The 15853-nt window shown below is 42.0% G+C and overlaps 1 protein-coding gene across 15 annotated transcripts in view; it reads right to left on the bottom strand.

Annotated features, from left to right (window-relative positions):
- BCAS3 (BCAS3 microtubule associated cell migration factor) overlaps positions 1–15853 on the bottom strand; it is a 298450-nt gene that overhangs the window by 208796 nt on the left and 73801 nt on the right. For all 15 annotated transcript variants that reach the window (XM_085557228.1, XM_077787569.2, XM_085557225.1 and 12 more), the window contains exon 15: positions 10722–10986. In XM_085557228.1, the coding sequence (XP_085413354.1) occupies positions 10722–10986 (265 nt within the window). The remainder of the gene's footprint in view (positions 1–10721; positions 10987–15853) is intronic.

Below are 15853 nucleotides of genomic sequence, written 5' to 3'. Positions count from 1 at the left end.
GAAAAGCCATCAGGAGCAGCTCCCAGGTACGGCCGGACAGGCTCGGGGTCCCACGGCATCGCTTCCCTCCTCAACCCCTGGGCAGAGACACCCTCAGCTCTCCACAAACCTCCAATGTTAAATCTGCAAGTTACTCTTTAGGCCTGAATATGAGATTACAACGTTTGATCGACTCTCACTTTTTGAAGTTTTCAATCTGTATCTTTGGATAAGAGAGGAAAGGTACATCACGGGGAAAACATTCAAGACTTGCAAGCTTGTAACGTTGTTCAAAAAGCAATCAATCAACTGAAAGCAATTAATACAGTTACTTGTCCTCTTCTGATCAACTAAGAGCCTTGATGAATTCAGGCCAGATTTCAAATTGGTCAGTGTTTGAACAGAGCACTTGAGGGCACTGCTGTCAGAGATCATCTCTGAGGAGAGAGGAGGAGAAACACCATGATTTTTGGCACTACTAATGACACAATTAGACATCCAAATGCAGCTTGGCAGGGACATTCCCCAGCCCTAAGGATTGCACTCACCAGCAAGTGTGGCAAAAAGACTTCATAGGATCCTGAAAGAATGATGTGAAGGAAGCCCCTGTCACTGCACCACATTAATGGAACCAAATCACTTATCTGATTTCAAATGAGTTTGAAACTATCAGTACCACAGATCCCATTTGTGCATGGAAATTGAACTCCTAAATCACAGCCAAGCTTAAAACCAAAACTACATCCTCACACCAACTTATCAACAAACTGAAATTAAACCCTTTTACCCATTAGATTTCAGCATGTGTATGACATGCCTCCAAGTGCTGCAGTATTTTCTTTGGTGTAAACTGTCAGCAAGCAAAGCAAAGAGGACTTGGCCCAGACAATTTTTTCTGGTAGGAAAGTAATGATCAGAAGGATTTTAGCTTCTCTATACACTTTATTTGAAAAACTAAAGTGGTATCAAGCACCTCTCAGCCTTACAATAAAATGCTTCCATGTTGATTTTTTCCATTTTTCTTCCATTACTCCAATACAAAAAGCTTAGTAATGCAGTGTCATTAAAATTCAAACCCTACTTGATTAGCTTTTATATCTTCCAGTATTTAACAGACTCCATTTCAAAGGGTACCACAAAGTCTACTGACATTAACACTACATATAAACATCTATAATTTGGTAAATAAAAATGCAGTAACTCCAGGCTATGCAATCATGTGGAGGCCAAGTTACAGGAAAATGAACCATGTTTGGCCATTATTTCTGTTTAGTGTAACACTGAGGATTCCTCAGCTAAACATTCCCTAATTGTATAATGCAAGGGAAATAAAATCCTCTCTAACTGTGAGGCAAAAAATGGCAGGAAAAACAGAAGTGTCATGGACGTGGTGGTTTATTTTGCTTTGCTTTTTATTCAATACAAAAAGTTTCCCGGATGAGAATGGAAAGCTTCCCAGCTTCAGTTCCAAGACTTTCACCCTCGTTTCTGACCTTTCCTCAGACATGTTCCAGTATAATCTGTAATCTACTACAGTCGGAAGAGGAAACAGCAGCGCCCTGGTGAGAAATGCTGCCTTGTGACCCCAGCAGAGAACCCAGCGGAAGCAATGCTGGCTCACAGAGTCCTTGGAAGAGCCTGACAGACAAACTCAGGAACGGCCCTGGAAACACACCCAGCACCACGAGTCTTAATTACTGCCAAAGTGGGCTTTTGCTTTCATGTTTTGTTTTAGTCAGTCCAACATGTGTTATCTTTCTTTGTAGAATGTTAGATCTTTTCCTAGAAAAAGTCAGGAAACAAATTATTTTAGTTAACGATCGCCTCTCAATTAAAGTTACATTGCCATTTCCTTGAATTGTGTCCTATCAAATTTAAACTCATTTCACACCCTAACCCTCAATATTTCCAGTACAATTAGACTCATTAAAGGAGGAATATTATGACTTAGCTCCTGTGCACATATCATGTAGCTACTCAGAGCTAAACCTACCACTAACTTGCTTCCATTGGAATGGATGGAAGAAAATAACGCATCCGGTTGTTTTTGTAACATTTAAATCTGTTTGATATGGAACCTTTGGAAACACAGCTGCACTAAATCTCACGGTCACCCTAAGAAAGCAGAGCTTGCTCTCTGCTTGCATCCAGGCAAGGCATGTGATGGTGACAGCTCCTAAGTCAGAGTGCTCAGCAGAAACGCGGCAGCCCAAGTGTCTCAGTCACTGCTGGGACACCGTCCCCTGCCCTCTCACCCAAGCTCCTTGAACTTCAGCAACATCCACTCAAAATCTGAACATGGCCTCGCAACAGCACCTTCCTTCTTCTGGAGTTCTTCTACTATCTTCAGTTTCAGGAACTTTGTCTCTCAGTTAAGAAGCGTCCCACTCACTGATACCAAATAACCTCCACTTGTGCTCCCATGACCCCTTTGCTGCCTGTGCCTCTACCTGGACAAAGATGGATTTCCTTAGAGAACAACCCCTCCACCATCACACACACAGATCTGGGATAATAATCATCTTTCAGGACTTACTTAACTAAAAATACTGTTTGTGCAAGGCTCAAGTCCATGTATGGGCAAAACTCAGAATAAACCCACCAAACTGGTTTGCCAGCTGTTGGCTTCAGGCTTTGCACAGGCAGCGGCAGCAACGCTTCAGCTGGGCTCTTCCAGATGGTGTCACCAGCCAGAACAGCCAAACTGGCCACCCTTTGCTGGGTCATCTCCAGCAAAGGCCAGGGCCAAGTCCATCCGCTTTGAAACAGATCTTGCACCTTCAGCTCACCACGGATGGGAACAGTGCAAGATTAGTTTCTTATAACTACTACAGGCGTAACTGCAGAGTATGTTGCAAACAAGCAGAAAGGAGCAGTGCCATCCTCCCCACCACGTGCCTGTAAAGCCAGCTCTAAGCCAGAGGCTGTGGCTACCACAGCTCAGGACTGGAGTTTGCAAACTCTTGAGAGGACAGGAGTCTCCGAGCTAACACTGCACTAATGAGGTTATCGTGCAGGCAGCCCCCGGGCGCTGGGGAGAGGCTCTGTTGCTCCCATTTCTTGCACATGGGAATTTTGCTAACACTGTCTGCTGGTGAATGATGAAGCGCTTGAGAAAACAAGAATGCACTATTGCTGCCCCTCGTCGTGTCCATCCATCATAATTCAGATCAGCACAGATTTCAATTCAAAGCCTTCTTTCAGAACGACTCCGATATGCTTCAGCATTGTAAACTTCGGAAAATTTCGGTGTCTCAGACTTCTCTTCCAAATGATACAGAATAAAATTATCTTTATAAGCTTAATGTTTTTTGTACTGAGACAGCACAGTCAGAAAAACTCATCTGCTGGTCACATAAACTGAACTGGGCTGGGAATTTCTGAAGGGCATCTCTGTGTGCAAATGTGTTCAGTGAGGAAATAGGGAAAGTTTAATGGCAGCCCCTTACCCAAAGGGCTGAGCTAACTACAATTTATTCTGATGATAAACTACATGTTAATACATCTGTGATTTTTTTTATCCTCACGTTTCCATCTCTGACTTATTTTCCCTCCAGCTGCAATGATAAGAACAAATATTTTAGCATCTGAATTCAATCCCGGTTGAATACATGAGATTTATCCCGAGTTATGTGGAAATAAAAGAAGTGCCTTGAGAACCACTGCATTTGAGAACGTGATAATAATATCCATGGGTAATTATAATAAATGGCTTGTCTGAAACACCCATAGGATAGGAACTGAAGAAATCTGTCCCTCTTGCACCCACCACACACCCTTGGCAGCTCTGCTCTTTTACCCATGACCGTTGAGGATGTTTTCTGGCTCCGTGACAGCATCGTGACTCAGGTCATGAGAAGTGTCAAAGATGCATTTCCTTGAGATGGGAAAAAGCAACTGATTTTAACAGCCCACAAGGGCTAAGCGAAAAAGAATAAGCTCAATCAGCATATTTAAGGGTAAAGATAAACCTTTTAAAAGATAGAAGTGTATTTTATTTCTAATCTTAATGCTTACGTTTCTTTCCATAAAGTGTTTACATTTTTCAGGCTACCAAAGATGCACAGTTGATTAAATGCCTTACTTAAGAATAATAAACTGGAAAAATAAAAAAAAGAGAGCAGCAAGGGCAACACCCATGTACTGCATAATCCACCACCAATCATATAGACAGGGAGTCTGATTCAGGCTGCAGACACCAGAGAGCAACCCTGGATTCCCAGAATACCCACTGCCAGGGGAAGCAGAAGGTGTTTGGGCTTGAACTCAGCCTGTCCATCAGATAAAATGATTGTTCCCACCAGCTCTTACCCCATTCCTTCCCCTCGCTGGTTACTTACATGGAGCTTCACATGCTTTCACCTTCCCTCATGCCAAACCTCCCTTGTCATGCAACACCCTCCATACTTAAACCTCCTCCTTCAGCTGATACAGTCTCTTGAAAAACTCTAGATTCTACTTTCTCACCTTCTGATCCAACATATTACAGGCTTGTATCAGGTGAGCAAAGCGACTTTCTGTCATTCCACTGATGGCAGCTCCCTTGAACCACTTACATTCCTTGACCCACCAACAAATGTCTGCACTGCAGTGTCTCCCCTGTGCTAGACCACTCTTCTCCTGACCTAATTCCAGCCCTTCTCCTTTGTGCTTTGGCCATGAACCATGCAGAGAATCTTCCCTGCATCACTCCTTCAGTGACCAACTCTTTTCAGCTGAGCTGTTACTCCAAATCTCAATCCTAGTGATGGCTTTTATGCTGGTCACACTCATCTCTGCTGTACACAAGTGTACCTAGCCCTCTGAACTGAGGCACTGAGGAAAGGTAAAGTTTACTTCTCATGGATCATTAATATCATTATTTATCAATTTCCAATTGGCAACTGCAAAACCCGATCAAAGCAAACTGGATGCTGCGGGATCAGCTGCAGGATGTCGTTACTACTTGCACAGTACAAAAAGGAAATGCACTAGCCTGTCTTTTATGTACCTGGTTAGCTGGGGAGATTTGTGGATGGAAAAACATGGGCTTACTGTAAACTAAGAGGGAGTAATCAAAGGAACAATTGAAATAACCATAGAATTACAAACTGTCAATCAGTAAGTCATTTTCAGATAAACACTTAAAATTCCAGTTACCACTTCGTGGACTCCCTCAGTACCTGACTCTGACACATCAGCACTTGACCCTCTCAAAATTTTCTTCCATATGATGTTACCAAGACTGAAATTATCCAACTTGACAGGAAAACTTCAGTGGGACGCTCACATCTGTGGTAATCCCACTCCTCTCTGCCTTCCCCTTTCCCTTCACCTCGTGATCCATCTCTGCCATCACAGTCTCCTGTGTGCTGCCGATTATTTCCCCTCTGTCTGCCTACCCACAACCCTTCTGAAACAGTTTGCTCTGACCACTGCTACAGCATTTGCTGTGCTAAATCACTCAGCCATAGATTTTTACACTCCCTATCTCCAGAGCTGCAACTCCCTTCTGATGTCCGTCTCCTTCAATTTTCAATCTGTCTGGAATAATTGAAACTTCTCTTTCAAATATCAACACAAACATGCCCCAAGTCTTCGATCTATGCTGTTTACAAAAACCTGCATCAGAAACATCAGATGTACAGACACAAACTTCCCTTGTGACAGAATTTATCAGTCTACTTCTCTACTTATCTGAAGGGAATGGATCTTTCCCTTCCACTTCAGAAACTATCCAAAAAACACCATCCACTTCTTTCACTCCACTGATTCTCTACCCATTACAAAAAAAAAAAAAAAAAAAAAAAAAGAAGGAAGGGGGAAAAAGGCAGTTAAAACACATCAAACACAGCTTCCTTAAACCCAGTGAGCTGCTGGATGCTTCCCAAACTGGTGATTCCAGCTCTTCAAGCCCCACATGTGGGACCTTGCATCGCCCCCACCGGGATTGCTTGAGAAAGAAAGAATCATCACAGAATCACAGAATGGTCTCTAAAATTCATTAACAGAAAATTCCCACCAGGTAAATTAATTTTGTTTTATTTTTCTCAACTGCCTTAAAACCACGAAGAGCAAAACTTCAGGTGAAGGTGTGATGCGAATCGCTCCATGGATGCTTCAGGCAGCACAGAGAATGTGCAGGGTTTATAACTGAAAATAAATAAATATTTACGATGCTTATACGAGCGGCTCAGTGCATTAGTGAAAAAAAAAAGAGAGGTTTATCCTCATCGCCACCATTTGTCCATTTGTTACGGCGGCTCCACGCCTGAGGCGCCATGGCCGGGGAGAGGGCGCCCCCTGCAGGCCGCGGCGGGAGCGGCGGCAGCGCTGGGAAACGCGGCTGCGAAAGGAAATATCTGAAATTATATCAAATAACGCTTAAATTAAAAAAAACAGCCGAGTGTGACGCTGTGGAGAAACACGAGAATGACACAAATAACAATGTTAAAACAACGCGGGGCGATGCTGCGGGTTGCTCTGCTGTTTCCGCGCAGTGTTTCTATCGGGAGACGCTGCAAAGAGAAAAATTAAACTTAAAAGAGTTTCCCAAGAATCGTTGTCAGCTCGTGTTCCCAGCGTTTCGTAAAGGAACTGCCCTCCAGTGCTTTAAGTTATTATACAGTTAATTTTCTTTGAAACTATTTTTGTCTGCCTCTCTCTAAATAGGTGGTTTAAGTGAGTGTTACTTAAAGGAAACCAATCTGTTTTTCAGGAAGGGCTGATGATGTCAGTCCTTTCAACTCTGCTTTCCCATAAGAATTCTTCTAGTAAAAGGAGTTTCACTCTGGGAAATAGTGAAAAGTAACGTGAAAATATGTAAAGCATCTCAAGCTGCATGTTTATCAAACTTCCAGTTTTACACTTGGATTTTAATCATGTTGTGATTGTGACAAATGAAGGAAAAGCAAGAAAAAACCTTTTGATTTTTAAACTTAGAAAAGATTTTCCAATGAAAAAGTGCCATACTAAAATACTTATAAAAAGAAAAATACAAGTCTGAATGCACTGTATCAAGAATAACATGGTTTTTTAATAATTCTAAATTTATATACTCCCTCTCAGCATCAGCATTAAATCTGAAACAGAACCACAGCGTACTATGAACAGTTTTTTGGCAAATAAATAAATACTTCAATCCCCAATGAAATTCAAGGCAAATTCAGAGAGTATCATATTATTATGGAATATTTTTAGTAGGTGTGGATGTGTAGCTGTAGATCCAATGTTAACTTATTTGATTATTATTTGTTCTGGTGCTGGAAAATCCTGCAGCCAACAGAGAAAACCGAGCGAGCAGAGCTACACAGACTTTATTTCACTTACTGGTGGTGCAAGAATTAATAACATTCTGTAAATTTTAATTTGCAGGATTAAAACAATTGAAGTTATGTGTAGTTTTCAACCGTCCAAGTAAAGCATTGCATTTTTACAGCTAAATGCTCCTTGCTATTCATATGTGACCTGAAGAGATCACGGAGAGGTTTGCAACACCAAGGATATTGCTCTGCTTTGACGACTCACCCCTTAATCCTCACTGAGACAGGTAAAGGCCATAAACCCAATTTTATACAAGTGAAATGGCTACATAAGGCCATACTTTACCCTAATGTTCACCCCAACAACTAACCGATGTTGCAATAGTCTTATAATAGTAAAAGCCCATAAAAGGATCCCAACATAACTCAGATATTCCCGACAACACGCTCTGGCAATACAAGGGAATGATAAAAATACAACCTCGCTGCATTAACAGACAGAACAGCCCAAACAAAATCTCAGTCGGTTATAAAAGGTGCAAAGGAAATATCTCTTTATCATCCTCTATTTAACAGTTTACTTCATTCTGCTGGAAAGAACAAAGCCAAACAATGATTCATTTGGAAATGAAATCATCCCTACCCCCAGCAAAGGCTGACTTTGTGTGGGTAAACAGTCCTAGGGTGCTCCAACACAATGTAAATAGATTGCCTTGCTACTATATACACAGCAAACAGTTTCATTTTTAAACTGGGGGGGAAAAAAGCAAGTGAGAAAAATAGGACAGAGCCCGAGCTCTGAAAATATTTACAAGAACAAAAGCTAATCGTAAGTTACCATCAATAAGTTACAATTGCTAAGCAAAAGGGAAGATAAGACAGATGTCAGCAGAAAGATTAAAAGCCGTTTTTAAATGTAGGGTTTACTGCAAGTTGGAAAATATGTAGGAGGAAAATCGTGATGACATGACTCCACACAGAAAAATCCTCCAGTTTGCCACAATCTCCTCTGAATCAGTCACTTAATCAACACCTTGTCCCAGAGCAATGGTGCTCTCCAGGACACAGTCTCTGCCTTTACTTCCATTATAATCATCTGCACTTACAGGGGTGATTAAGGAACGTAACAGTTATTCTTCTTGAAGAAGGCTGCACAATTTAAATCATTCCACACGCGGGGAACACAGAGATTATGACTATTGTCACACAGCAGAGAGCTGACAGACAAAATCAGCTGAATAACATTCACCAAGGGCTGCAGAGCGAGTTAGAAGTAAAGCAAAGAATTAAACCCAGAACTGCTCTTTTCTGTTTCGAGTACTCGTTTACACTTCTGTCACCAGACTGCCGGGACTCCTCCAAACAACAATAATTTAACATTATAATATGGTAAGGAGCTGTTACAATCTGAATAAACACATCTTAGCTCACAAATTAAAATAATCATCGGTCTCTGACTAATCCTGCTGCCACACACACACACACACACAATCCCTCTGCTGAAAGTCACTCTGAACTTCAGGGGTCTTTTACAAGTTGATGCTAAATGGCTTTTTATAAAAAGCTTAGAATAGGGTTCAATATCCTGCCTGCCTTCAGCCAGGGGAACTGAAAGATTACTGAAATTAAAAAGCAGCAATAAAATTACTGAAAATATTACAGTATTTTACCAAATGGACTCTTTCAAACACAACTTTTTTTTTCCCCCTAATTTTTTTTAGAGGCATCTATGCTAACTCCTTTAAAAATCCCCACAAATTTCTCATGGAAAATGTTCATATGAAGTTTTGCAAGTTACCAACACACAATCATAGCATGTGTCCAAAACTTCTGCACTGCAGAAGTGATGAGCACAATCTGTGTGAAGTCCTCCAGGAATCAAAGTCACCTTCCTGCCTTCATTCTCAGCACTCATGTGCAGACTTCCAGTGGAGCTGTTTGTTTAAACAGAGCTAATTTTCAAGCAGTGATGACTGCACAGAGATCTTGAAAGAAATCTGATTTATTATCTTTCAAGACCGACATCTGCAAACTGAAGCCCCAGAACTCTTGAGACACTCCCCTAAAAGCTGCTGCCTCTCTCTCAGTGATTTGTCCAAGCATGCCTGTCCTACCTCCACCACTGAGCATCCTGAAACTGCTGATTCTTTTTTTTAAAAAGTGTCAAATCTATTCAAAACTTCAAATGTGCCTCAGAGTATTGTAAAGGCAACTACATACTGCAATTTCCCTTGACAGAAAATAGAATTGGCTGGGTGATAGCCACACAAATTGACAGTTCCTTCCTCTCCTCTCCATGATGTTCACAGTTACAAGTAGTTGGATGTGCCATAGCAAACCTTTGGAGCACTCCCCAGCCTGTTTCAGGCTGAGCTGCTGTACAGAGATGAGAGGAAGTGAAATGGTAGATACACAACTGTGTCCAAAGAGGAAGAAAGTTCAGAGCACGTTTTGGGTGCCTTCCAGTGGCTCCAGGCAGAAGAGGATGGCTCCAGAACAGCCACGCACAAACCTTTGTTCAGAGAAGTCCAAAGAAAGGCAAAAATAGAGAGGGTTGTTCTGAGACAAGTCTGGTTCCCTTAATAATCACCAAGTCATAAAACACTTCCTTTGATTCAGAAATCCCACAAAGGTTCTCTCTATAGCAGAAAGCCCAGCACATAGTTGGGCTTTCACAAGAGCTCCTAATTCTACTCATAATTAGGAAAGAGGGACTGTTCCTGGCCATTTTTAATACTCTCAGACTGGAAAAGGGTGGCTACCCCAAACAAACTGCTATTCAAACTTTCACTTCCATGGAACTTGTGACTTACTCTCAACAGAAAGGATGCAGCAAATCCTGAATGCAAACAAAACGGCTTCTAGCAGAGATCTCATGAAAGAGGAAGGCTGAAAGGAAAGATAAACTGGAAAAGCTGTAACGCTGATAATTTTTGAACATTTTTTGAAGCTCCCCTTCACATCCTTCTAATTTCTCCAAGGCATATCCACCACAGGAACAGGATGGACAGATCAGTTCTTACAGATTTCTTTACCTTTACACATTATTTGTCACGTTGTTCCCACACACACACAAAAAGCAGACACAAATCTGTGCCACCAGCTTCCCACTGCCTTGTTCCCACATTTCTCCTCGAGCAGTATTTACTGCAGCTATCCAGATGTGCTTTGTGATCATCAAGGCCAATGACCAATGAGAATTTTAAGCAATAAAATTCTTTGAATACAGACCAGTTTACTGACTACGTGCTACATGGAAACAAGACTTGAAACCTAAAGACCCCCAACCTTTCAGTTTTGAGTAGAAATTATTAACACACCTGTGACAGCACCATTTACTTAGAGCAAGATGCAAAACTAGAACTGCCTTCCCAGAGTGTTTCCACCTTGGCTCATTCCCGCACTATCTGCTTACATCACATATATTTGCACAGCATCTACAGCATTTTATGAAATTCATATTACCCTGATGGCAGAAAGAAAGGAAGAAAGTGGACTTACCATGGAGAGGTGAGCCAGAGGGGCTGCTGGACAGGCCGGGCACGGGGCTGCAGCGTCCGCCCTGCTTCGACGTCAGCTCCTGCTCGATCTCCTCCAGCCCCGCGCTCTTCTGGAAGCGGCTCATGCGATTGACCACGCGTGGGGACATGTGAGTCCTGACACAGGGCTGGCCCCCGTAGGGATTGATGGGGAAAACGTGGGAAGTGCCTCGGAGCGTGCTGACCACCACCCAGCGGCAGTCGTGGCTGAAGGAGATATCCTGTACCTGGAAAAAAGGAGTGACAGGGGAATGAAGCCACCAACGCGCACGCCTCCAACACAGGGGTCATGTCTCAAACACAAATCTGAATGGGAAATGGGGAAAAAAAAACCCTCACATTTAGGTAATAATTTGAATTTTGGTGCGCTTATCTATGAACTTAGTATTCAGCATATACACTGTAATTCACAGTTCCAAATTTTGTGTACTTTTCAAAATATTCTGAGATTATGAAAACAAACCATGCTGCAAAGTGCTGCAGAAAGCCACAAGATCTTGATGTAGTTTTCAAACAGAATTTTGTTCTAAAAAGAGCTGGGAAATTGTTTCAATTACATGTTTTGTATTTGCTTGTTTAATCTTTAGAGATTGCCCTAAAATGGGAAAAGGGAGGGATGAGAAGAAAAGAGAGAGATCTCACCACTGGGCCTGATTTTGAAAAATACTGGTACAAGTCTTATTTTAGCTTAAAATGGTCAGTTTTGAAGCAAATATAAAAATACAGTTAAACATTTTCCACTATGGTTACTCCTTGCATAGATCTCAGATACGAAGTCCAGAAGGATTTAATTCTCTTTCAAGTGTGCTTTACACAACACTTTGATGGAAAGCAAATTCTTGTTCCTGAAGGAATGCTTTAAAAGAGAGATTAAAGTTTGTTTCCAAGGCCGTCCTGGCAGACAACTCAAGAAAACAAGTAGTCGAAGTTAAAATGATTTATCATAGAGAAAAAAAAGTCCTGAAACAATTCTTCCAAAAATGTTTTTAAAGGTAAAAGCTGACTAAAACGAACCATGGACACAAGTGGAATTTACCACGGCAAACAAACATATAGACGAAGGATTAGTTTTCATTATATTATTAAGCAGCATAAACGAAATAAAATTACTTAAGTTTTCACTGAAGCCAGTTTTACAATGCACTAGGTACTCAAATTGGAGTAAACACTGATAAAATCTTGACAAATATTCCAGAAATGCACTCCAGCTATTCCAGACAAAAGCAGCAAAGTATTCATCAAAGTGCAAGTTTCCAACAGAGCCCTGAAGCCTCGGAGATAAAAAAAGGATTTAAGTCTGGTGACTTGTGACAAGATATTTGATTGACACACTGTCACAACACAAAATTAGCGAGATAAACCTAAACCAGGGCTCCACACCTGCTCCTTTCAGTCCTGGTGACATCCCCAAAGGAGCCGCCACCGGTGCAGCTCAGCGAGCTCCCCAAACCTGACAGCTTTGGCACGTCCAGGATTCAGCTCTGACCGACCTACAGTGCAGCACTCGAGCCCTGAGTCTGCTTACAAAGTGTTTCACCTTAACAGATTGCTCAGAAGGGATTAGAGACCCCACAGGGATTAATAAGGGCTCCTAAAAAACCCCGAAGGCCGTCGAGTCAGGGAAAACGACGGCACCAAGAGTATTTCAGTACTTGCTGTTAAAGTGGCAAATTCTGGTCAAAAACAAACATATGAACTGCGTAGAAACTGCCACTCTTCAGTTACAACAGAACTATGAGATGACAGAGAAAAAAATCCATCTGACTGTAGCATGCAACAAAACTGTGTGTTTCTACTTTAGTACTCAGTTTCCAGTTGGCACCCTGAGGGTTATGTTCTTTCAAAAACTACACACAACAGCCCTGGCAAATGACAACCCCAGCCAAGAAACTGGGAAACAATCACTACAGGATGTTTTTTTTTCCCTCAGTGTAAACATTACACAGAGAAAAAGTATTCCTGATCTACAGGAAGAAAGTGTGGAACTCCATAATCCCAAATGCTCTCTTTAAAAAAGCGCTCACAAACACTGGCTGCAGTCAGAGCGGGCATCGTGGGCACGGCTCCCTAAAACATGGCTGAAACCACAAAGGCAGAAGGGTTCTAATGCTCAGTAATAACATGGAAAAAAGCATTGACAGAAGAGTGCAATGAATTAAGATTTACAGGAACAGAGCTAGGAAACCCTGCTCAGCAGTGGCAAAGAGTATTTTGGAAGCTGCTGTTCCACGTGATTCACCTATTGCTCACTGCTCTCAAACATGGCCTCGTTTGTCTGTCACAGATACAGGAGGAGCAGCAGAACCACAGGCAGTCCAAGGAGATGATTCAGAGAACATTCCCAATTCCAAGGGCATGAATTAAACACGCTCATATCAAAACAGCAAAAATCCATCTGTGCAACGCGAAGGAGCCCATAACTCTCCAGGAGAACTGGAAGAAGGCACGGACCAGGCTGAAAGGACAATGCTCATCGTGACAGTCTCAGAAACAACTTCAAAAATCAGCTGTGTCCATGAATAAAGCCCTATAAATTATGCCCTGGGCTGTGCTGTTCCCCACCACGTTCCTGTACATTACACCGAGTTCTCGACTGCTCAGAGTATAAACAAACTGCACAGTGGCCCATTAGTGGTTTTCAAGTTTATGCTAAGCGTTGCAGTTTATTGCTGTTCTTTAGGTTAATGTACTATTATTTCATGTATTTATAATACATTTCTGGATTTGTTGTTAATTATGATGCAATGTTTAGATACCAAAGATCAATCAAGACCCCATAGTGTTTACAGATATATGTTAATAAAGTACAAAGTACACCAGATCTCTCACGATGCAAAGTTTATTCTATAGCTCAAGGTCAATGTCACATTTAACACTCACGTCTGTATTTTAAAATTTTATCTATTCTCGTCTGTCTAGACCAGTAAAGGGAATTACAGGCTGGAGATTTTGTTTAATTTGGGAACCCGTAAGATGTTTTCAAATTCTTTTCAGTCCTAGACTCCCCATCTTTCTTGCAGGCTCCCTTCAGGTACTGTAGGGCCACAAAATACACCATTCCAAAGCCATCTCTTTTCCAGGCTGAAAAATCCCAATTCTCTTTGCCTTTCCTCATATGAGAGGGGCTCCAGACCTCTAAACATTTTGGTGGCCTCCTCTGGATTTCCTCCAAAAGGTCAATGTGCTTCCTGTCTTCTCCTGTTTCCCTCCAATTACTCTTCTATGCTTCTTTATAACTTCCACTTCTCTATTTCCCTGTGTTTTGAACATTATGATGTAAAATCCTCCAGAAAACTGAATTAAAATGTAGCTACCACTCAGAGTCTGCCCTGAGTGATACAGTCAGGTAATTTAATTATAAAGAGTCCTCCAAGGACCTGGCACATGTCAACAACTCTGCTGAGGATCAGCTTTCAATACTGTACAGATCAAGAAACAATTTCTGAATCACAGAATCACAGAATGGGTTGGGTTGGAAGGGGCCACAGAGGCTCTTGTGGTCCAACCTCCCTGCTCAGACAGGGTCAGCCCAGAGCACCCAGCACAAGACTGCTTCCAGGTAATTCACATAACAGAAAACCAACCTCACAAAGCTGAACCTTGGATCTCAGTAATAATGATCAGAAAGAAACCACATTTTGATCTTCCTAGCACTCTTTTTTTTCTTCCTACCACCCCTCTGTCAGTCATGTGGAGTTACACCAGGTGCAATCTGTATATTCTTGTGCATTTTACTGCATTTAATTAAACTTGCAGAGTAAGACCAGCAGTGCTGCAACAGGAACGTGACCTGTTCATGATCACCGTGCTGTGTCACAGAGAAAAAACACCCTGATTTGAAGCACAGGACTCAAGTATTGAATTATGCTGTGCAGGGAGATGGCAGAAAGAAAAACCAGTATCATTAAGCAATGAGAAAGAGCAGCAGTCCTGAGGAGGTAAGGGTCAAAATAAATTAGAAAACTGGTCTGTATGTGAATTTTTTTGGCTAAGAAAATTAAGGAAATGATGTCGCAACAAACATAAATGAAAAAATAATAAAATCACGGCCTACACAATATGATTTATCAGACCCATGCAGACCCAACTGTGTCTCCCCAAGTCCTCAACACTGATTTCAGTTCTGTGTAAAAGCAAGGGCAGAATGTGGGCACAGTGAGGGATTCACGTGGGGCCTTTAACCAGAGCTGAGCTCTCCATCAATGGCTGAGCCTGCAAATACTCAGGGCTGCATCTCCCCAGGGTAGCCAAGCTACTTCTGACTGCAGCAGCTTCTTCTTGTCAGCTCTCATCCACCACTGATCACTTCCCCAAACCAATCTTGATTATTTCAAGCCCAGCTTCTTTCCTAGAAATAAGAAAATCTTCCTAACCTTTCAATAACCAGCTACGAGCATGTCACACACAGGAAGGAATTCCTCATGGCCATGGAGATTCACATCCAATATTTGGAAGTTGTTCCACTGTTTCACTACCTGGGCACAAGCTTGAACAGTCTCTGTGGAATCATATCACTGAAACATTTGTGTGTTCCCTGGAAAAGTATCACATCACACATTCTCCGTGGCAGCCTGGCTGGAATGTTTTTATCATTCCCTGTTTACCTTCTCCAACTGAAGTCAGTTCTAGCTGCAGTTTGGGAGTGGGAATAACAAAAGTCGGACAGAGTAAAAGATTACAGAGGAGCTGGCCAGCAGCCAGCTGATGCTATCGTTACATTTATTTGTCCTAGGCTGAGATAATACTGTTTTCAGGGATTTTGTTTTTGCTGTTTACAATTTCAGATCAAAGAGAAAGGATCATCAGGTGACAGGCTAACTTTCATCTGCAAGTAAATGAGCTTCTTCAGTTCAGAACACGCTATGCCTTCATTAGAAACCTTCCAGAATGCTCTTGGGTAAAAATATGAGTGCAGTAAGTGTTGCCTCACAATGCAAGAGCTGGAGGACAAGAAAATGGATCCTTAACCAAAATGTGCAGCACATACACATGCACATTTCTCCTCTTCACAGCTGAAGTGTGCAAGCACACGTCCTCTGAGAGGTTCAGTTCTCTCTCTGACTCAGTAAAATGCAACCAGCCCTTGCAATGGAC

The sequence above is a fragment of the Lonchura striata genome, chromosome 19, assembly GCF_050655825.1.
Source record: "Lonchura striata isolate lonStrDom1 chromosome 19, ASM5065582v1, whole genome shotgun sequence".
Classification (NCBI taxonomy): Eukaryota; Metazoa; Chordata; class Aves; order Passeriformes; family Estrildidae; genus Lonchura; species Lonchura striata.
Note: the sequence above shows the minus strand (reverse complement) of the source record. Positions and strands in the feature narration are given on the sequence as shown.